At 34.4% G+C, this 24,205-nt stretch overlaps 1 protein-coding gene across 5 annotated transcripts; it reads left to right on the top strand.

Annotated features, from left to right (window-relative positions):
* The first annotated feature begins 17,048 nt into the window (after positions 1-17,048).
* LOC141713652 (pentatricopeptide repeat-containing protein At4g32430, mitochondrial) lies at positions 17,049-23,928 on the top strand. Of its 5 annotated transcripts, none has more exons than XM_074517158.1 (4): positions 17,049-20,921; positions 21,857-22,099; positions 23,139-23,350; positions 23,448-23,928. In XM_074517158.1, exon 1 carries the CDS (start codon positions 17,173-17,175, stop codon positions 19,483-19,485), a length of 2,313 nt encoding a protein of 770 aa, XP_074373259.1. In that variant the 5' UTR covers positions 17,049-17,172; the 3' UTR covers positions 19,486-20,921; positions 21,857-22,099; positions 23,139-23,350; positions 23,448-23,928. The 5 variants fall into 5 exon arrangements, with proteins under 5 accessions (XP_074373259.1, XP_074373262.1, XP_074373260.1 ...); XM_074517161.1 differs by having other exon boundaries at positions 23,145-23,350; XM_074517159.1 differs by having other exon boundaries at positions 21,857-22,095.
* Positions 23,929-24,205: the final 277 nt, after the last annotated feature.

The following is a 24,205-nucleotide window of genomic DNA, read 5'->3' on the forward strand; positions in this document are numbered from 1 at the left end:
CTTATTGCATGATGATCTTTTCGCCCTGTTTTCTCCACTAGTATTTTCTTTAACATAAATTACAAGTTTTTTCTCCAAAAGTAAATATTAGATTAGTTGATTCTTAAGCTCCCAGCACAAGGGAGAAGTATCTTTATGAAATTTTAAGCAGTGCTTCCACTAAATTATGATATTCTTTTTCCCTAGCATCAAATTTTGCTAAATTATGCCTTCAAAAGTTTTTTGCATCAGTATATTATTTTTATTAGTATCACTTTCAGTTGCCTTCCATTCACATACATTGAACCGCATGTATTCCCAAATGGTATTTGGTTGATTCTCCCTCTGTACCGATAGGTTACTAACATCGTTGTTGGATACGAAGTTTAATAAAGATGAAAAAATGGGCGTAAGTTAAATATGTTATTTTTACGAAAGGTTGAGAAATGAACGTGACATTCTAACATTGAAAGTGTTAAATCTATTGGAACGGAGAAAGTATTATATATATTGAGGAGTCGAACTCTTGAACTTTCTCAAGGGAAACAAGAGCTCAACCTCTGTATCATCAGTCAGTGCTCTTCTCTTGATAAAATTACGAACAAACAAAGAAGTCAGCTACTACAGATTTGGTCTTTTATAAGTGGTATCTAACATCTATACAAGACTGGTACGTGTTGAATAACATAAGATCTGTATGAGTCAACTCTGACGCCTTAAGATTTTAGATAATTTGATTATATACCTTATTGGTATCAGGTTCTATATGTTGTGTGTCTGTCAATCAGTACGAAACGTATCGTACGATTGAGAGAATGTTGAATAACATAAAATCGTGTTTGGGCCTTATTTCGACACCTTAAAATTTAAAATGAGCTAGTGTGCTTGCTATATTTATCTATGCATGATATAAGGAATTCCGGTGATAGCAAATTATTGTTACAACGTAAACGTAGTACGATGCAAAATAAGATTTTTATTACGAAAAAATTTAGGTTTGTGGTATGCTGCAATAGTAATTTGTGCTGCAATAGTAATTTGTGAGGAGCTTATGCCCCTAACTATCAAATGCAGATAATTATAAGCTAGATAGGTTTTTAGCAACACCTAATATTCGGATAACCAGTGAAATAAAGGTAAACGTACCCAAAGATTCGACTATGAAATGACATTGAAGAATAGGGCTGTAATTCGGGCCGAGCGAGCCGAATTTCGAGCCGGGCGTAATTTGAGCCGAGATTAATCGAGTTGAGCCGAGATTAATCGAGTTGAGCCGAGCCGGCTCGTTTAGTTAAACGAGCCTAAATCTCTGTCTGAACTCAACTCATTTAATTTCACGAGTCGAGTCGAGCTGGCTCGTTTAGCTAAACGAGTCAGTTTTAACGAGTAGGGCGAGTCGGCTCGTATAATTTTACATTTAATCGAGCCTAAACCTCTACCCGAACTCAGCTCGTTTAATTTCATGAGTCGACCCGAGCTGACTTTAGTAATTAAACGAGTCGGAACCTCTGCCTGAACTCGGCTCGTTTAACTAAACAAGCCGAGTCGAGCCCACTTAAACGAGCTCGCCCGGCTGACTCGCGAGCTCGTCCGGCTCGAATTACAGCCCTATTGAAGTAGACCAAATCACTTTCTTTAGCAGCAACAATTGCAGTTGCACTATCAGACTCTGATAAGAGATAGCTACTTAAGTAATAACGGGGCATTCGTCCATTTAAATCTTAACTGGTGTTTGTAACGTGTACGTGTATGCACTACTAGAAAAACTGTTGGAAAATATGGGTATAAGTCCCATATTGGTAAGTCATATTTTTGAGTATTATGACTAAAAGATGTGTGAGATATGATGATATTCTCTTAATAATGGAAATTATTATTTTCCATTAGAATTTGGCTCAAATATTATGGCATAAATTGATTTGATTTTGTTTCAGATTAATTGATATGGTGTATGTCTTGATATATTCAATCTGATTCTGTTTCAGATTATTTATGAAATAGAGTAGCTTGCAAGTATTACACCGATTCCATAATTAATGATATTTAATTATGGAAAAGAGTAGCGCACAAGTCTATCTACACCTATATAAACACCTCTAAGGCGTTAGGGTTAGACACACCAAAAACATATTCGTCTCTAAACACAAATCTCTCTCTCTCGGTGATAGTTTCGTGCCCGTTCAAGCTCGCTGAAGGTGCTCGTTATCCGTAACGCCGCCGCTACCTCGTTTTATCCTGGGAGGCTATCGACTCGCACATACGGTGAGAGGCGAAATAGCTTTAAGGAGACAGTTTCAACTGGACTCGAGGATCTCTCTTCTGTTTATATCTTTTCTTCCTCCGTTTGATTTCGTTTACTCACGCACACACTTGTTTGATTATTTGTATTAATCGCAGATTGTTTTCACAATCTTAAAGCTATTTATTTTATATACATCTGTGACTGATACATCTGTATCTGCTTGTTTTGTTGAGTAACAGATCGATGGAGAACCAAACTGTGAACGATTCGATGAACATGACGGCTGATCCCAACGCACAGATCACTGGATCTGATGGGGTTCACCAGCAGCCGATTAACCCTAACGCACGGATCGTACGATCTGATGGGGGTCAAACGCCTGTTGGACATGTGCCTTCGGGACATGTGCCTTCGGGACATGTGCCTGTGGGACACACTGTCATTGGACAGTTTAGTGTTCCTCTTGGACAGATATCGGCAGGATTCACTCCTCCGATCATACCTGCGGTGCCTACTGGTGTGCATACACCTGTAGTACAGACGCACGTACCATCTGTTCCACCCGTGGTGCCTGCTGCACCTGTTATGCCAACTGTGCCTGCTGCACATGCTGAAAAACCTGAGAAGTTCAACGGAACGAACTTCAAACGTTGGCAACAAAAGATGCACTTTTATCTGACCACGTTGCATATGGATCGCTTCCTTAAGGAAGAACCACCGTTGCTCACTGCTGAGAGTAACATGCAGACTGTGTATGCTGCTGATGCTTGGAAGCACTCCGACTACATCTGTCGGAACTATGTGTTAAATTGTTTGTCTGACTCGTTGTATAACGTATACAGCGCAAAGCCAACAGCTAAGGTCTTATGGGAGTCACTTGACCATAAGTATAAAACCGAGGACGCTGGGGCAAAGAAGTGGATTGTTGGCCGCTTTCTTGATTATAAGATGGCAGACTCTAAGACGGTGGTCAGTCAGGTGCAGGAACTGCAGGTGATCATTCATGACATTCATGCTGAGGGAATGGTCATAAGTGAGTCTTTCCAAGTTGCTGCTGTTATTGAAAAGCTTCCACTTGGATGGAAAGATTTCAAGAACTACCTTAAGCACAAGCGAAAGGAGATGTCTATGGAGGATCTTATTGTTAGACTTCGTATTGAAGAAGACAACAGAGGGTCCGAGAAGAAAGTTAACGTTGCCACTGAGAAGGCAAACATGGTGGAGCATGCTCAAAGCTCCAAGCCCAAGAAGGCTAATTCTGGTAAAGGGGCAAAGCTGGCACCCAAGGGAGGGATTTCGAAGTCGAAATTTCAAGGGAAGTGCTACAACTGTGATAAAGTTGGTCATAGGTCTTCTGACTGCAAGAAGCCCAAGAAGCCCAACAAGAAGAAAGAAGCAAACATGGTAGAGAATATCTCCAAGGAGATGGGTGACATAGACCTCTGTGCTACGGTCTCTGAAGTGAACCTGGTCGGTTCTAATCCACGTGAATGGTGGATTGATACTGGTGCTACTAGGCATGTTTGCTCAGACAAGGCGGTTTTCTCTAGCCTCAAAGCTTCCGATGCTGGTGAGAAACTCTACATGGGGAATTCAGCAACTTCTACCATTGAGGGTGAAGGCATGGTGATCCTGAAGATGACCTCTGGGAAGAATCTGACTTTGAAGAATGTACTTTATGTGCCTGATATTCGCAAGAACCTTGTGTCTGGTTCTCTGTTGAATAAGCATGGCTTTCGCATTGTAATAGAGTCAGATAAAGTTATTTTGTCTAAGAGTGGTATGTTTGTAGGCAAGGGTTATTTAACTGATGGGCTTTTTAAGCTCAATGTAATGTCCGTTAAGGACGATAATGAAATGAAGAATTCTTCTGCTTACTTGCTTGAGTCTCCTAATTTATGGCATGCTAGATTAGGACATGTAAATTATGACACTTTACGACGTTTAAGTGCAAAAGAATACATACCTAAACTTACTATCGATCCAAAACATAAGTGTGAGACTTGTGTTGAGGCAAAATTAACGAGATCATCATTTAAACGTGTGGAAAGGAACACCAAAGTGCTAGACCTAATACATAGCGACATATGTGATTTAAAATTCGCTCCAACAAGAGGAGGAAACAAGTATTTTATTACATTCATTGATGATTGTACAAAATACTGCTATGTATATTTGTTGAAAAGCAAAGACGAAGCTATAGATAAATTTAAAATCTATAAGGAAGAAGTTGAGACACAACAAACTGAGAAAATCAAAACGATACGAAGTGATCGTGGAGGTGAATATGTTGAACCGTTTGGGGAATTCTGTTCACAACATGGTATAATCCATGAGGTCACTGCACCATACTCCCCTCAGTCAAATGGTGTGGCTGAAAGGAAGAATCGCACTCTGAAAGAGATGATGAATGCGATGTTGTTAAGCTCTGGGCTCCCACAATCGATGTGGGGAGAAGCCATCTTAAGCGCAAATAATATTTTAAATATTACGATGCGCAAGAATAAGGATGTAAGTCCTTATGAAATGTGGAAGAAAAAGAAACCAAGTTACCAACACCTGAAAGTGTGGGGGTGCCTTGCAAAGGTACTGATCCCTACACCGAAGAAGGTGAAGATAGGTCCTAAGACTGTGAATTGTGTCTTCATCGGATATCCTCCACACAGCACTGCATATCGGTTTCTTGTTCATGAATCCAAGATTCCTGATATTCAAAAGAATACCATTATGGAATCAAGAAATGCCTCATTTTTTGAGACGATGTTTCCCTGTAATCCAGGAAACCAACAACCTACGACGTCTAAACGATCTCATGAGTCTGTAGATGACGATAATGAGAGTGACGAAAGTGAAGACGAAAATGTGGGGGTAGTGAGAAGGAGCAAAAGACAACGAACGGAGAAATCCTATGGGTCTGATTTTATGACCTATTTGCTCGAAGAAGGTGACCCAAAAACTTATAAGGAGGCGGTTACCTCACCTGATGGACCTATGTGGAAAGAGGCCATCAAGAATGAAGTTGATTCAATTATGCAAAATCATACTTGGGAATTAGTGGACTTGCCAACTGGTTGCAAACCATTAGGTAGCAAGTGGGTTTTCAAGAAGAAGTTGAAAACTGATGGCACTATTGATAAGTATAAGGCCAGACTTGTAATTAAAGGATACAAGCAACAAAAAGGCCTTGATTACTTTGATACATATTCTCCTGTAACGAGAATAACGTCCATAAGGATGATGTTTGCTATTGCTGCAATGCGTAATCTAACTGTACATCAAATGGATGTGAAAACAGCTTTCCTAAATGGAGACATAGATGAAGAAATCTATATGGAACAACCTGAAGGGTTTGTTGTCCCAGGACAAGAAAGGAAAGTGTGTAGATTGGTGAAATCATTGTATGGTTTGAAACAAGCGCCTATGAAATGGCATGAAAAATTTGATGAGGTCGTGCTGGCCAATGGTTTTAAAATCAATGAATGTGATAGCTGTGCCTATTACAAGGATAACGAGAACAGCTATGTCAAGGAGAATGACAATGGCTATGTCATGATGACACTATATGTAGATGATCTACTTATTGCTGGAAGCAATGATAAAGTTATCAAATCTACAAAGGACATGTTGAAATCAAGGTTCGACATGAAAGATATGGGACTAGCAAATGTAATTCTGGGAATTCAAATTTCTAGAACATCAGAGGGTCTCGCATTAAGTCAACCACATTATGTTGACAAGATCCTTGAGAAGTTTCTTAAGGATGACTTTGAGAAAGCTAGGACACCTGTAGATATGACTTTGCACCTATCCAAGAACAAAGGTGTAGCTGTTTCCCAATTGGAATACTCGAGGATAATTGGTAGTCTGATGTACCTCATGAGTTGTACAAGACCAGACATTGCATACTCAATTAGCAAGTTGAGTAGGTTTACGAGTAATCCGGGAGCTGATCACTGGAAAGCGATTATAAGGGTACTAAGGTACTTGAGGGGAACTCGAGACTATGGACTGCACTATGGCAGATACCCAGCAGTATTAGAAGGATATACTGACGCAAATTGGATATCTAGCAAGAAAGCACTTAAGTCTACGAGTGGCTATGTGTTTACATTAGCTGGAGCGGCAATATCATGGAAATCCTCAAAACAAACGGTGATAACTCATTCCACGATGGAAGCTGAGTTTGTGGCACTAGATAAATGCGCCGAAGAGGCTGAATATCTACGTCAGTTTCTGGAGGATATTCCAAGATGGCCAAAGCCTGTAACTGCAATAGGGATTCACTGTGATAGTCAATCCGCTATTGGCAGAGCACAGAGCACGATGTATAATGGAAAGTCTCGTCATATACGACGACGACACAGTTCCATTAGACAATTGATCTCAACCGGAATTATCACTATTGACTATATACCGTCAAAGGATAATATCGCGGATCCACTAACCAAAGGGTTATCAAGAGAAGTGGTTGAGAAATCATCGAGAGGGATGGGCCTTAAGCCTATTGCTTAACGGCATCATGGTGGACACCCAACCATTGCTGACTGGAGATCCCAAGAACTTGGTTCAATGGGACAACTAAATCATGATGACCAAATCACTGTGGGGGTAACCCCTGGCCTGTTCCTATGATGAGGAAACAGTGAGACCCGTAAGGTACGAGGTTAAGCTTTGAGCCTTTAATGATCTTTGATGAATACGTGGAGCTCAGGAGTGAACGCATGGAATTCAGTTGAGTAAACGCGGGTTACTCTATAAGATAAAGATCACCTATGTGGGAGAGAAGTGGGGCCGCTTCAAAGGAGAATTGCGAGGCACAATTCTTTAGAAACTTCTGCAGAACCAGGACGATGTTCCATGGCCAAAATGGACATACTCATGAGAGCTGAACGAGTCAGAAACGATATAGTGATAAGTATATCATCGTTTACATAAACGGTCGAACAGTTCAAGGACAAGCACGTCTACTGTCTACCAGTAAAGTCGGTATGCTTACTCGAGCGAAGGTTCAAGGAGCATTCTCTACCTATCGTATGCTATATCTGATCGAAGAAACTATCACCAAGTCAAACTCCGTGTCTGTCTGTCTGTCTGTCTGGTGTGTGCTACTAAGATTACCAATCTCACCCATGTGGGGGATTGTTGGAAAATATGGGTATAAGTCCCATATTGGTAAGTCATATTTTTGAGTATTATGACTAAAAGATGTGTGAGATATGATGATATTCTCTTAATAATGGAAATTATTATTTTCCATTAGAATTTGGCTCAAATATTATGGCATAAATTGATTTGATTTTGTTTCAGATTAATTGATATGGTGTATGTCTTGATATATTCAATCTGATTCTGTTTCAGATTATTTATGAAATAGAGTAGCTTGCAAGTATTACACCGATTCCATAATTAATGATATTTAATTATGGAAAAGAGTAGCGCACAAGTCTATCTACACCTATATAAACACCTCTAAGGCGTTAGGGTTAGACACACCAAAAACATATTCGTCTCTAAACACAAATCTCTCTCTCTCGGTGATAGTTTCGTGCCCGTTCAAGCTCGCTGAAGGTGCTCGTTATCCGTAACGCCGCCGCTACCTCGTTTTATCCTGGGAGGCTATCGACTCGCACATACGGTGAGAGGCGAAATAGCTTTAAGGAGACAGTTTCAACTGGACTCGAGGATCTCTCTTCTGTTTATATCTTTTCTTCCTCCGTTTGATTTCGTTTACTCACGCACACACTTGTTTGATTATTTGTATTAATCGCAGATTGTTTTCACAAAAACGTCAATAGGCATCAATTATAAGCCGATGTGAAAAAATGGACCGGTGTCTTAACCCCGGAGACTGCCCTCTGAGAACACTTGTTTTAATCAGATCAGATTTTCTTCTTAGTGGCATGCAAGTATACTTTATGTAAAGATTATGGATCTTAAATCTTATTAGTGTATAAACGCGGGCATCTGTTATTGGATTAGTTATGAATGTGGCTATCCTATTCGATCTTTCTTTGCTTAGTTTATAATTTGTCACTTAGTTTTAAAGCACCAATTAACGTGCTAGCTGGAAAGTTCCTTGTGGGTATCAATGTATCAGGGCAACTAGTCCCTAACATAGAATCATTAGTAATAATCATTCAATTATGATTGTTTATGGATAAGTGAAAATTTTAGAAGGACTATTCTTGATGTGTATTAAGCAACCCGTCACTCTAATACTAAAATTTTAGATGGATTACTTACTTATGTGATTTCAAAACTCGGTTTAGTGAGGGTCTTAGATTGATATCTAGGGTTTTAATTCGGGTCGAGTGTGCCGAGTTTCGAGCTGAGTTTCGAGCCGAGGTTAATCGAGTCGAGTCGAGCTGGCTCGTTTAATTAATCGTGCATAAATCTCTGTCGGAACTCCACTTGTTTAATTTCACGATTCGAGCCGAGCCGACTCTTATAAATAAACGAGCCAGTTTTAACGAGTCGGGCAAGCCGTATCGTTTAATTTGAAACTTAATCGAGACTTAAACCTCTACCCGAACTCAACTCGCTTAATTTCATGAGTCGAGTTGAGCCGAATTGTTAATTTGAACGAGCCGGATCCTCTGCCCGAATTTGGCTCGTTTAGTTAAACGATCTAAACAAGCCGAGTCGAACTCACTTAAACGAATTTGAGCCGGTCGAGCTCGCGAACCGCCCGACTTGAATTACACCCCTATTGATATCGGTATTGATAAATGTTTGATTATGTATGATGTATGTTCAATCAATACGAAATACGATTGAATAGGAAGAGTGTTTCATATCATAAGATGTCTTAGATTAGTATCGGCATTGATTATTGATTACTAATATTATATGTTTGATTATGAATATTCTCTGTTCAATCGGTACGAAACGTATAATTGAAGAGAAATAGTGTTTGATATCAAAAGATCCTCTTTAAAACTTCTTCTAGCATCATAATATCTTAGACGGACCGATTACTTAACGACATGTAATCCGTTAATCTCGGAGTAGATCCAAAAATGGTAGCACTCCACTCTCCGAAGTGCGTACAGATATTTTACTGGGGTGCAAAGAATGGGTCTGAGCACACAATGTTACGACAAATGTCGGACTAAGCAATGCTGTAACGCAACATAAATTTGTATATATCTGAACTTTTGTATTGAAACAGAATGATCATTGCACCACCGTCCAGATGTTGAATCATTTGAGAGTTCATCCTCGACCTCAATAATTGAGCTCTGGATTTGTCAACTCAACACTGCATGTGGATCCTGCTACTTTTCAGCTTTCATTCTAATCATATCCAGAGCTGTACTGGGCTTGTGGACAATAATTTAGACGTCTTCTGGCTTCTTGCTTTCATGCTCATCCAAATATTTCAACCATGTTTACACTATATATGTGCAACGAGTCAGCGATGTACAGATTATATATTTGCATATTTGCGAGTGCAACTAAAATGATCATATACATAAATCTATACAATACTACGATAAGAGAATGTGGTATAATTTAGTATACTTTTTTTATTGTTTTGATTATCATCATTTATAACAGTGAGCAGGACTGTTAGATCCAAATATCAAAATAATATACACTTCCACCGCTAAAGCTCTCAGATTCAAACTCAACCAACAGCAAATATTTATATTATTATTTATAAACTAACAATTCATGCTGCCAATAACAAATATTTATATTATTATTTATAAATATATTAATAAAATAACGATGCAAAAAGAAATTTATTATAAATTTAAAATTAATATAAAAATATAATGAAGACCCCATATTGTAAAGTTATTTTATATAAAACTCAAAGAAGTAATATTTGTTGAAGTTTAAAATGATCAATGTAAATAAGTAATTACAATTATTTATCATAACTAGTATAACATGTGTCTCGCACGGGTCATTTTCTAGAGTTTTTTTATACATCATGCAATTATATTGAAGAAATGGAGATAAGATTTCTCCCCAACAAACTTCATGTCCCCTCTATAACTTTAGGAGTTTTGAATGTTTCCTCACTTTTAGGAGTGAATATTCCATCAACTATTATTATATTATATTTTTTACACGTTATTTTATATTTAATGAATGAAAATAAACAGGACAGTAAGTGTACGTTTAAAACGAAACGATTAAACTTAATCTGTAAAATGCCGTTTGTATGTTTACAAATAAAAAACTAAAAATTAACATATATGTTGAATACAGAGTTGACCAAAATCTTGAATTTTATATTTAAATAAACTATATGTACTATTCTATATTATTACTGAGTTCACTAGTAACTTACAATTAACTTACTCAATTTAAAAAGATAAAAAAATTCATAATCGAAGTCAGAATGACTTGCAATTATAATATACAATAATGTAAAAATTACATTATTGTTGATATTAAAGTTGATTTTAATAAAAAATATTAGTTTTTAAAATTCAACGTATGTATGTACGTGAAAATGTTAGTTTTTATTTACACTGCTATTAACAGAACAAAATTAAGTTATAACATGTAAATTATTGTATGTTACATCTCTTAGTAAATTATGATGATTTCAATTATTTATATGTTAAATATCTGATTTATGTACATGTATAATCATTATTAACATATAGTGAGACAATTGATTACTTAAATAACATGCATCAATAATTATTCAAAACTTAAAATTATGTAATAAATAAATTGCTATAATTTATATATGGTATTCCCATTATCACTAACAAAAAATTCATATCTATTTTTTACGCAACTGAGTATCAATCATGGTTGTAACATAAAAGTGAATTATATATTATTAAGACTTATTATTGATATTCATGATTTTTATGAAGAATTCGAAAAAAAATATTGTAATTATATCGTTATTTAAACCATTTTTAAGTTTTTTTTATAACGACTCTAGTATTTCTTCATATAATAATTTGATAACATTTTATACTATTCTCCTAAAATTAAAAAATTTCAGTTCGATAAATTTTTATAAATATCAGTTGAACTGGTTAATTCTTACAAATTATTGAACAATATATGTTTTTTCCTTAAATAATATAAAATGTATTGAATCAAATGCTACAATATAGTATAGATATAACTTTTATTTGAATAATTCAAAATTTTAAAATAATTCAAAATATTTGTACAATATTATCTTGATCAATGAATATTGCTGATCTAAAATAATTCTTTTTAAAAGGCTAGTTTTTTTAAAGTAAAAAATGAAAAATAAATTGATATAATATATTATCGTAGTTTTAACAAATCTCGTGAGATCTCATTCCAAATTTCAAATATTCTTAAAATCGGGACAAACCCCAAAAATAATAATACGTTACCAGTGAAGTTAGTAATTTTAATATAAATAATTAATTGACTCGATCTTATTAAGACCTCAGACACATTAATTTATATTAACATAAGATATTAAAAAAATTAACATTATTGGTAAGATATTATCGCCGAGCTTGTAATTTAAATTTACTAAACGTAGAATGTGACGATGTTTTTCGGTCGGGTCATGTAGTCGAATTTCGAGTATTTTTTTAACAATGAGCCAAGTTTTAAAATGCATTGACTCATTATAATTCGAACTTATCTAAATATGTAATAACAATATAGATTATTTATATATAAGCAATTCTATTTTCAATATTTTTTTTAAAATTATATATGTACATTTTAATTACTTTTTATAATAAAAAAATATGTTAAAAATATATGAGATATATTTTCAAACTAAAAAATGATTAATTAATAAGATAATAATTCATTTATGTACTATGCCTAATTTTATATCTGGAATTCAATTCTTTAAAATTAACTGTACAAATATTCAACTAACTATGTTTTTTTGCGAAAATCAAATAAGTATCTTTAAAGTTAAATAAAATATTCATTTAGCACACTTACATATTATGTGTATGATAAAAAACACATATGACAATATAGTGTAGTGGTAAGAGGTTGTATAGTTGAATGAAATAACTTGAGTTCGATTTTCACAAACCACATTTTTAAAATTACTTCTTTTGGCTTTTTTACTTCATTATACCACTGTTCTCCTATTATATTATAATTAGCCTATAACCCGTGACATTCGATAGTTTTTAATAATATGTTTTATAATATAATTTTTAATAGTATAAAAATAAATTGAAGAATATAATAAGTTATAACAATATATATTTTATAATAATTTAAGACTTATCTGAAAATAAATAATATAATATAATATGTTGTTTGCGGGACCCGAACTCTGAACTTGTAGAAATTATTAAAATAATGAATATAAAAGTTTAAATATAATTAGCTGTTAACGGGGTTCGAACCCTGAATTCATGAGAGCAGTTTCAATATTAATATAATAATATTTTATATCGCATCAAACAGTTCTCGTTTTTCTGACTTTAGATCTGACGGTTGTTATTTGTCGTATCAAACAACTGTACCGAATACCGAGCAATTAAGTAACAAATATAGGATGTTCTGTTTATAATAGTATGTAGTATAGTATAGATTTGTACACTTCTGCAAAAGGCAAGTCTTTAGTGACATAGGTCTCATTTGTTTGGCCATGAATGCTTCTGAATCACTTCCCTCTAACCGAATCATATATTAAGTTCATTTGTTTGGCACCTTTTTGCATATGAACGATTTATATTTTTCTTAGTCATTCATGTAAAAAACTGTGGAATAATGGTTCATGGGTGATGCTAGCTGCTAGCTTTCCTTTCTTATCCCCTTTTTATGTAAATTTTTATATTTTTATTATTAACTATTATTTTGACATCATATTATGTATGATCCTACACTAATATTTAAATAAGTTTTTTGATATAAAATAATTTTGTTAAATGAATACAAATTTTATAAATAAATAAAATTCTTTGACTTTAAAAATTATCATTTTTCAAAATTTTATCTATCATCCAACACGTTGATATATTTTGTTTGCAACTGATTAGTTATATTTAACAATTTATAATTATTCTAAGTTTTAGTATTTTAATAATACATATTTTCTCCACATCCAACATGCAGAAATACCTAGATTCTTAGATTTTGTAAAATTTAAGATTTATCTTTTGGAAAAATTATTAGCAAAATTTTCATTCAGGATTCATAAAAAATTATGTACCAAACAATTTTATTCATTTAATATTCAAAATTTTGATTCATTCAGATCATTCAGAAACATTAATAACTCAGATGTAAATGATTCAGATTTGTCAAATGACCCCGTAGTGATTATCGCGTTTTCTTTGTTAACCAGGTGTCCGACTATTTGTGCGAATTTCGATTATTCTTAAAGGGGGCTAGCACCTCAGATTATTCTTGAACACTGAGTGACTCCATGTGGTTCAGTGACAAAATATTGAATTGTTATTTGTAAATTGTAATGTAGTGATCGAGTTGCACAGAATAGATCATTCTATCACTGGCGAATAGCTTCTAGTCTGGAATGCAAAATGTGTTACTAGGCGAAGGTTGCTTTGTTGTGCTTGGGTTTTTATTAGGGATGAGTATCGGTCGGTTTGGCGGGTTCAAACCGAAATTAGCGATTTTCCTAAAATTCAATCCAAAACCAAACTCTTATGTGAAAAAATCAAATCAAACCAATCTGTTTAAAACGGTTTGGTTCGTTTTGATTTCGGTTTAAACTGTTTTCCTATAAAATAAAATTAGAAATTAAATTAAACTTGAAATTATAAATAAAAATAGAAATTTTGTACCATATTATAGAATTATATTTTCTATTATAATCATATTCAAAAAGAATATATATAAAAATAATGACTTTGAAAAATTAAAAAAGGTAAGAAGACGTACGAAAAAAATACAACCAATTCTTATGCTTTTATTGAATAAAAATAAAAATAGTGAAAATATAACACATACATGAATATTTATATATTAGAATATAATATATTATGATTAGTTCTTTTATATGTTTTAGTTTATACATATATTGTACATAATAATTTTATTATTAATTGCACTTTCCTAATACATTTAAATATTCGGTTCGGTTCGGTTATATCGGTCGGTTTTGGAGGTAAAAACCGAAACTAAACCGAAAAAATTTGGTTTTTAAGATGCCAATCCATAAACGAACCAAAACGTTAGTAAACCGTAAAATTCGGTTTGGTAGGTTTGAATTGAGCGGTTTGAATAATTTATGCTTAGCCCTAATTTTTATTAGGCAGATTAGAAGTGCAGTGGAGGAGCCCAACTTCCCCTCTAAATAAATTGGACAACCGTCTCTAATGTAAAACCCAAGTCCAAGTTTTGTTTATGCCATGTTTGATTCATATTAATCATATTATATACACGCATGTACAATTAAAGTTATACAGAAACAGAGATAAAATTTAATTAAAAGAATCCGGATCCAGACCTGTTAATAGCTGAATGTCAATATCCAAATCCAATTCATCCAATTTCGGTTCGGTTCTGATTTTTATCGGGTCTTAATTTATTTATACCATTATTTATTAACATAATAAAATTTTAGCATAATAAATTTGACCAAGTGCCTAGAAAAATTTTTAGCATAATAAATTTATAATTTGAACTCTAATCAAGTCCACGAGCTTTATAAACTACATACTGTAGATTAAATCTCACACACATATATATATAACCGACACCGGTGAGTTTAAAAATTTGAAAATTGTGAGTTGGGCCTTTTTTGATATTTTTGGGTTGGGCCGGAATTGTTGGATCCAGACTGATTTGTTTGTAAAAAAGTGATAGAATTCTTTGTTTTTGTCTTTTTTTGAAAATTAAAAGAATTTTCTGTTTTGTTTGAATTGATTTACAGTAAAAAATGATTTGTTTGATGATTTTATATATAGGTTTTAAAAATGCATGTGATGACCAGTGAGAGTGATATTATATGTTGGTTAAGTGATATTAATATAAATTAGTTACAAAACGCTGTTGATTTATGTAACATTACTCTGCTCAAATAAATTTCGGTAAGTATTATAACTCATGGAATTCTAAAAAGTAGGATTAACCGTGTGAACTCCGTAGATTCACTACATACAAGCTAAAAGTAGTGATACAATAAAATACGCAACAATATGATCAATCATCTCTAAAATTTAACATATACTAACTGAAAAATCACGAAATAATGATAAACACAACCATACGTCATTACTTAACACTTTCAGACTGCTTCATTGTTTCACTTCTCTGGAATCCCTGATCTTCTAGAATCAATTTACTTTTTTAATGCTGAGAGTTCTTGAACATTTTATTCTTCATGAAATCACGATCATTGAATTGAATTTATTTTCATGACTTGGTTATAGACTTGGAGTTCTAATTTCATGTTTTGATTTTTTTTATTTATTCAGTCTTCTTTCTTCTGGATCCATGTGCTTTATTTATAGTTAACATTATTTACCTGATTCTCTTCAATATTGGGTTATATATACTCGATTACATATTACGTTACATTTTATTTTACAAGCTGTAAAGCTAGAGAAGGCTAAGATGAAATTTTCATTCCTAAATCAGTTAAATAATAGTTTGTTATACATAATATTTCTTCATTTCAAAAAATTTGACCTCAAAAATGAAGGTATGGGGCATGATCTTTGCTCCAAGATTGAATAGATGGAATTTGAAAATCGGGTTAAATCCCGATTCTGAGCCAACAGAAACCTACTGGCCCAAATGAAGACAACTTTGGTAAAAAAATAAGTCCACCACAGGTCCCCAAAAGATTATGATTTGTTGTTGTACTCAGCAGTAGTACTTTGCTTTATAAACTGAACAGAAGTCTCAAATCTTATCGATGTGGGACTAGCATGTTACAAACCCCACTACATAAATTCCTGACGTCCTCGTCAGGCTCGAACATACATCTCATAGGCCCAGTTCGTTCCTCTCTAGCCATTATAGGATAATACGGCTAACTTCGTATCCCAGGCTCTGAATCTCTGTCCATTGTGGGAAAATACCATCGGTATTAATGTTCCCACCTTCGACAATTTGATACATCAAACTTTTGAGAGTCAGCCCTGATACCAGATATGATAACCCTCGTCAAATCTCGAGATTTTTTAATAATCCCGATTCCAAATCCGAAATAAGTCAAAACCTACTGTCTCAAATACAACCAACTTGGATAAACAACAAGTTCACCACATGCCCCCAAAAGATTATAATTTGATGGTGCACTTAATAATAGTACTTTGATTTAGAAACCGAACAGCAATTTCAAATCTTATCGATGTAGGATTAGGGTGTTATATTCACTCAGTCTGCACTCGCTCTGATACAAAATCATGGATTATAATTATACTTATAATCGTTGTTTGATATAAACTGAATAAACAAGGCAAGTACTTCTCAAAATGACTAACTTTATTTAATATTGAAACTAAACGTTAAATAGAGAGCTAATACAAGTCATTGCTAGAAAATAGGAAAACAAACCATAATCGCCTAAACAACCTTCTTATAAAACTCTACGCATTTGATGAACGGGTATCATTTAAAAAAATTAAAACAAGAAAAAAAATCAATAAATAAGACACGCATAAAAAAATTAAAACAATGAAAAAAAATCAACAAATGAGACATGCATTACAAGAATGCGTATATCACCATGTTTAGAGTGATAATACGTCACAATTTTACATTTTTCAATTTTTTTGAAAAACTTTTTTAACATTAGTTACCTATTTCTAAACTGCGTATTACTAATGTGTCTTAAAATGATATTTTTGGGCAATTTTTTTAAAAAAAATGATATTTTTGTTATTTTTTCAATACCTGACGAGAATCAAAAATAAAAATTGCGGGAACCCGTTATTGCTATGACAAACAAATACACTAATGTGTAAGAGCGTATTTGTTTTCGTTGAGAATTGTTCTGTAACAAGAGCAATATAAGTGAATGCTAATCCTCATATATTCTGATGATCACCCGCCATTTGATTTTCAAAACCCTCCCAAATTCAACTCAAAACACTTTCAAAACTGCCCGAAAACTCAACTCTTTTCAACATGCCCACCAACTGTTTGATGAAATTCCTCATCCAGATAACATCTCTATTCACCATTCCATGCTCACAGAGATTCGTAAGAACTGTCATTCTGGTGCTCTTGACATATTTAAGAGACAGGTGCACCTGGGTTTTTTCAGCATTGATGAAGTCGCGATCGCCATTGCCCTCAAGGCGTGTCGGGGAGACTTGAAATATGGGTACCAAATACATGGGTATGCTGTGACTTCTGGCTTCTTTGGTTATGTTACTGTTGCAAATGCTTTAATGAATGTGTATTGTAAGTCGGGAAAGTTTAATAAAGCTTTGTCGATATTTGACGATGTTGGTATTAGTGATGTAGTTTCTTGGAATACAATGCTTTCGGGGTTTCAGGATGTTGAAGATGTGGTGAGTTTTTCTTGTAAGATGAATTCAAGTGGGGTTAAATTTGATGCTGTTACGTATAATGTTGTTCTAGCGCGTTGTGCAGGTAGTGGAGTGTTTGGTTTTGGAAGTCAGTTGCATTGTTTAGTACTGAAATGTGGGATGGATGGTGAAATATATGTTGGGAATGCGCTTATATCGTTGTATGCTAAATGCGGAAGAATGGTTGAAGCAAATAAATTATTTAAAGATATGCCCAAAAAAGATTTGGTTTCGTGGAATGCTATGGTGTCTGCTTACTCTCAGGAGGGAAATTATGGAGTTGAGGCCATTGAACTTTTTGTTCAGATGGTAAGAGAGGGAATGGAGCTTGATCATGTTTCATTTACTAGTCTAGTTTCGTCTTGCGGGAATGAAATAAATTTGAAGCTTGGAAGGCAGGTGCATGGCTTAACTATCAAAAGAGGATTTGAGATGCATGTTGAGGTAGGTAATGTTTTAATTTCTATGTATTCCAAGTGTGAGGTTACAGAAGATGCACAATTGGTCTTTTGGAGCATGACTGATCGTAATGTAGTATCATGGACAACAATGATTTCTATAAACGAAGAGATTGCTGTTACTCTATTTAATAAGATGAGAGTGAATGGAGTTTATCCAAATGATGTTACGTGTGTTGGACTAATTCACGCCATAACAAAGAATGATATGATGTCCGAAGGCAAAATGGTTCATGGGTTTTGCATAAAGACAAGTTTTGTAACGGAAATGAATGTTGCCAATTGCTTCATCACCATGTATGCTAGGTTCAAGGCCATGGTAGACTCAAAAAAAGTGTTTAATGAACTTGAGTGCAGAGAAATTGTCTCTTGGAATGCTCTAATATCTGGATATGATCAAAATGAAATGTATCAGGAAGCTGTACATACATTTTATCTAGCAAGATTACATTTACAACCAAATCATTACTCATTTGGCAGTGTTTTAAGTGCAATTGGTTCATCCGAGTCCATTTCTATAAGGCCTGGAGAAGTGTGTCATTCTTGTTTAATGAAGCTTGGACTGAACAAGGATCCTGTTGTTTTAAATGCTCTCCTTGACATGTATGCAAAACGTGGGCACATTTCGGAGTCTCTTCAAATATTCAAAGAGATACCAGAAAGAAGCCAGGTTGCTTGGACAGCAATTATATCAGCCTATGCAAGGCATGGAGACTATGAATCAGTTATAAATTTGTTTAAAGAGATGGAAAGGGAACATGTAAGACCAGATTCACTTACATTCCTTTCTGTTTTAACTGTTTGTGGCAGAAAGGGAATGGTTGATAAAGGTCGTGAATTATTTAAATCAATGATAAGCGTTTATTCAATTGAGCCATCTCAAGAGCATTATTCGTGCATGGTAGACATGTTGGGACGTGCAGGGCGGTTAGATGAGGCAGAGGAGCTTGTGAAACAGATTCCAGGAGGACCGGGAGTGTCTGTTTTACAGAGCTTGCTTGGATCTTGCAGAGTATATGGTAACGTGGAAATGGGGAGGTGGGCAGCCGATGCTTTGATGCAGATGGAGCCTCAAGAATCAGGTTCTTATGTGTTGATGTCAAACTTATATGCAGAAAAGGGGGATTGGGAGAAGGTGGCAATGATACGAAAAGTGATGAGAAATAAAGGTGTAAAGAAGGAGATAGGTTTTAGTTGGGCAGATGTAGGTGACACTGATGCTTCCTTGCATTTACATGGATTCTCATCAGATGACAAGTCCCATAAACAATGGGAGGAGATATACAAAATGGCAGAATGCTTAGGGTTAGGAATGAAATTAATTTTAAAGGCTGGGGAAGATGTTGCATTGCAAATGTAACAGTTCATTCATACATCTTAATGAAATATTTATAGTTCAAAATGGTTGACTATTTATTTCTTATAAAAGGCATATATTCTAGATATAATACTGCAACATATGGGTTTGTGAAACATTGCCAGGTTAGCGCCATCTGTTACACATCTGTATATGTATTGTTTGTACAGCTGATTCTCCTCCTGTCTCCCCATATCACGGCCTCTCAACTTCATGTATTCCTGTTCTCTATGTGGCAAGTTGAAAAGGTAAAAGGTGTTTGCTTGATTACAATGGGTGCCTTCTGATTCGATACCCGATTACATGCATATGTTATAGCAATACATGATTAGGTTCCATGTGTATGTTATGGAATTACACTTGATACATGACAGGTTATTTTTAATGGTTTTCAAGGAGGCGGATGTTGATATTTTGTAGCTTGCCCTTGACATGGAACCATTGCATCCTTCAAAAGTTAAGTTTTTATTGCTACAAAAACACCCTATTGTTTTTGCACAATTCAGATAGCATAAAAGCACTGTGCATAAAAAGAATAATATAAGAAAATGTATTTTGCTTAAGTTTGAAAAAATGTCTTGAAGATTATGAGATAATATACGTTAGAGATAATTGATACATGTGTTTACTACGCTGTTGTCAAACTATTCTCTATTGCAGATGTAATGTTAGTGACATAGGCTAGATCTCGTTTGAGAACACTTGTGCCATTCCAAGTTATAATTCCCCTATAGAAATGTGCTATCTTTTTTACTTCTTCTGCGATGACTATAATTACAATTTTTGTGTTTTATTTTCGTTTCAATGTATACTAAGCATTGATAGTTAAATTTTGCTTCAGATTGATAAGCCTGAGTTTGCTACCATGGTAATTTAGCTATGATTTTCATTATTCTTATAATTTACTGTTAAAGATGCATATGTGTGTATTTTGTTATTCTGTGCGATAGAAAGTGCAAAAATTTACCACGAATTACGCTTTTCGCTTTTTGGTTCAGCAATATGTAAGGAATGATTGCAGGGTTCTTTTAGAGAATTGTATGCAATGTTACTTTAATTCATTACATGATAAACTTATTGCAGCCAATGGAGAGAACACAATATCAGGAACTTTTAATATGCACTTTGTTGAGTGATTTCATCCGGCATGAATTGACAGTTAATTTTCCTGCATAGATATGTATACATTTGTTAGATACGGATTTTTATCGTTAGCTCATCCACCAATGTGTTGCGACTAATGGGTTCATCTCTGGATTCATGGCCAAGGGAATATAATGAAGCAGTAAAGCTTGCCGTGTTGATGATACAGCTGACTTTCCGACATCTGGGCCAGAAGCCCAACGTCATTCATCTGCAATTAGAAGAAAAATTACCATATTATGAAATAGGCTCGATAGCTCCCGTTCTCTTCTATCGAAGCTTCCAAGAAAATCGCTGTAAGTATAATCAATCAAATATTCACTATTGTCTTATGAGGACAACATGCTAAGTCTCTGTTAGTTCTTGAAGAGTCAATAATTGGCTAGGTTGTGAGTTTGCTAAAATATTCCTACGTTGACTCTAATATCTGTCTAAGCTCACACAATAAAAGTTATTTAGACGGTATTCATGTCACGTACAAATTATGCAGTAGCGGCATGTCTATTTCTTTGTCATATGATTTTTTAGTAGACAACCAACTGTGATGCTTAAGCCAGTCATCATATTTCCATGATATTGTTACACTGGATTGGGACCCATCTTGACCTCAACCTTGACATCCCACCTGAATATGAGCAAAAGGACATATAGTTAAAACAATGTGGATAAGCAAAATATGAAAGCCTAATTTAAGCCTGGCACTGATCACCCTTTTATTTTCCAAATGGAACTTATAGGAATCTGATTGTGTCCCATACTTACTGATCATCTTGTATTCTTCTTTGCAAGAAATTAAAAATACTTGCACAATATACCTACGAAAAGAGTCCTGAATCTGGAAATCATATGACCAAGAGGGGGGGGGGGTAACCACGAGCTAAAAAAGCCAAGGTTTACCATCCTGCAGGATTTAGTATGTTTTATTGTAGCATAGTTAAATCCCAAAGCAATAACTCTACGTTTGAATATTATCATTATTCATTACACTTTTGTTCCCTTTTTCAGCATATATAATAACTTTATATATCTCACAAACCGATAACACACTTTCTAAATATTATGCCTAATCGTTGACACTCTGTTCCCTTTTTCAGCATATATAATAGCTATATATATATATCTTAGACTCACAGAAATGTATGTGTGACATGTGTGTGGGTGTGTGAACGTATAATCTTCACACCATTCAGTGCTCGAGTTTCATTTTATCTTTTGCTATTATTTTACCCAGATTCTGCATGGGAAATTTAATTTTGTCTGTACACAGAACAGACAAAGAGATGAATTGGAGGAAGGACATGGGAGCACATTTGATCCAAAGTAAGCCAGATGGCTTCAACTTTGAATATGTCAAACTTTGCCAGTAGGGATAGCTTGCTTGTACCAGCAAGTAAGCTAGTTGATGCTATGAGCAGAGCATCTGGTTTGGATAACCATGGAGTTGTAGATCTCCAACGCCAAATCATGAAGGCAGGTACTTTTTATTTAAAGTAAATGTATTTTTGGTATTGCCGGAAATTTTTTTTGGCATCCTGGATTGATTGTTTCATGCTGTTAAAACAGAACAAGATGAGGTGTTAGAGAAATTGGAGGAGACTGTATTAAGTACAAACATATTGCACTGACAATAAATGAACTCGACTTGCACACAAGATTAATCTTATGTCCCTTTTTTTTTTGTTTAAATCTACTTCCAGTTAAGGTTTTCCCATGAAATTATCACTTAAAGTAATGATGAGGCCCGAATCCACCAAGTAATCTTGGCTTTAAGCTAATTATGGGGGTTTGCTATAATGCTTTGCCGGATAACTTGGACGATCATTTTGATGCCACAAACTCCGGTTGACAGGTCATAATAATTAACTGACATGATTTTAAATATGTTTGAGTCCTTACTTCCCCTTCCTGTATTCTTAGAAATCTGATGCATTGAAAACTATGTAACATACTATCCCGGGGCAAAAAACTAAGAAACATATAATCTGCTCTATTTTTTATGGTATTTTATTTTTTTAATAAGTGGGCCATGTGAGACATGAATTTTCTTTCAGATGAGGGGGTTCTAGGATTTTTTTTATATAGTAAATAAAATTGTTGTGTATATTACTAATACCTGGTTTTTGGTTTTTAAATAACTCCTCAGAACAGAACCGCCTGAGTTTTTTAAGTACTGTTGCTACTAATGAACAATATTGGAGAATTATTTAACCACACTAAAAAGTTCTGAACCAGAAACTGTAAGGAGACGCGGAGATTTTATGAACAGGATAACATAGTTTGGCATGCTTTTCTACATCATTTTCTATTTTTATAGCACCGATGACTTAATGTTCATCAGCTTCATATAATGATGTTAATCCATTTCTTTAATCCAGTTATGGTAAAGGATATTTTGGTACCTAAAGGTCTAAGTTCTAATATCAAGTTATGCTTACCATCCTTTTGTTTTCCCATTTATGTTAGTTTCAGTCATGTAAAGCACAATTTACTGTATTAATTATTCCGAATATTAGTTGCAGGACAGGTCTAGCTTTAACGCTCCAAAAATAACTGTAAAAAGAACGCTTCTGCAAAATAACCGCCAGATTCGAAAAATGGGAGTTCATCCTTTGTGATTGGCCACTTCAGCAACTCTTTTTTCGTGAATCGGAGAGATCAGCATTTGTTGTTGTATAACTATTTATCAGTAGCTCAGCTCCCATTTCAAATTCATTCAAAGGCAAAGGTAAAACATAAACTTCTCTTCTTTGATATATTTGAAGATTAACATGTATGATAATTATGACTACATATTTGCTGAATCCACTTCTCATAATTTGCAGTTACACAAAATGCAACTACATCAAGGTCTCCAGAGATTGCGTCTACATTGTTCAAAACCTAACCACACGGTGCTTCACAACCTAGGACGATTCTTTCCCCAGTGCTATCACTTTCGACCGAAAATCTGGGAGTGGTCTTCATAAACTTGCAGTTATGATTCCAAGTTGACAAAGCAATCTGAATACGAGCTTCAGCAAACACCTGCGAATTCTCTAGGTTTTCTGGAAAAAAACTCCCATCCTCGAAGAACACAAGTACCAATTCGAGTGAGCTATCTGGACTTACGAGCGGTAACTTAATGTATGAAACTAACTGTGGTCACTTGAAGTTTGTTCTCTGATAACTGATCATAGTAGCAAAACTCTCAGTCCTCTGCTGGCGCTGAAAAGCTACAAATATAATGTAGTTGATTTTTCAAAGAAGAAAGTGAGACACAGTAACTTCAAATCTTGTACTGGGCTTGTTTGGCTAAACTTTAATTTCGGCTTTAGAACAATTTTTTATTTTAAGTTAAAAATGGTGTGTTTTTCTGATAAGCAAGAAAACAATTAAAAGATCAAAGAATAAATTGACATCAATAATTCAGCATAGGGAAAAAAATGGGAATAGATCAAATTAAAAAAATTCTCTTACATTAGTGGATTTATAAATAATTTTTTTGATAAAATTCCTGATTTTCTAAAAAATCTCGGTTAATTTCCTATCAAATCCTAACAATATTTAATAAATTTTATTTTTAAAATCCAATTAATTCCTG

This window comes from Apium graveolens, chromosome 3 (genome assembly GCF_009905375.1).
Source record: "Apium graveolens cultivar Ventura chromosome 3, ASM990537v1, whole genome shotgun sequence".
Classification (NCBI taxonomy): domain Eukaryota; kingdom Viridiplantae; phylum Streptophyta; class Magnoliopsida; order Apiales; family Apiaceae; genus Apium; species Apium graveolens.

Coding starts and splice junctions, on each gene's coding strand:
- LOC141713652 (XM_074517158.1), top strand. CDS start 17,173: ATGATCACCCGCCATTTGATTTTCAAAACCCTCCCAAATTCAACTCAA.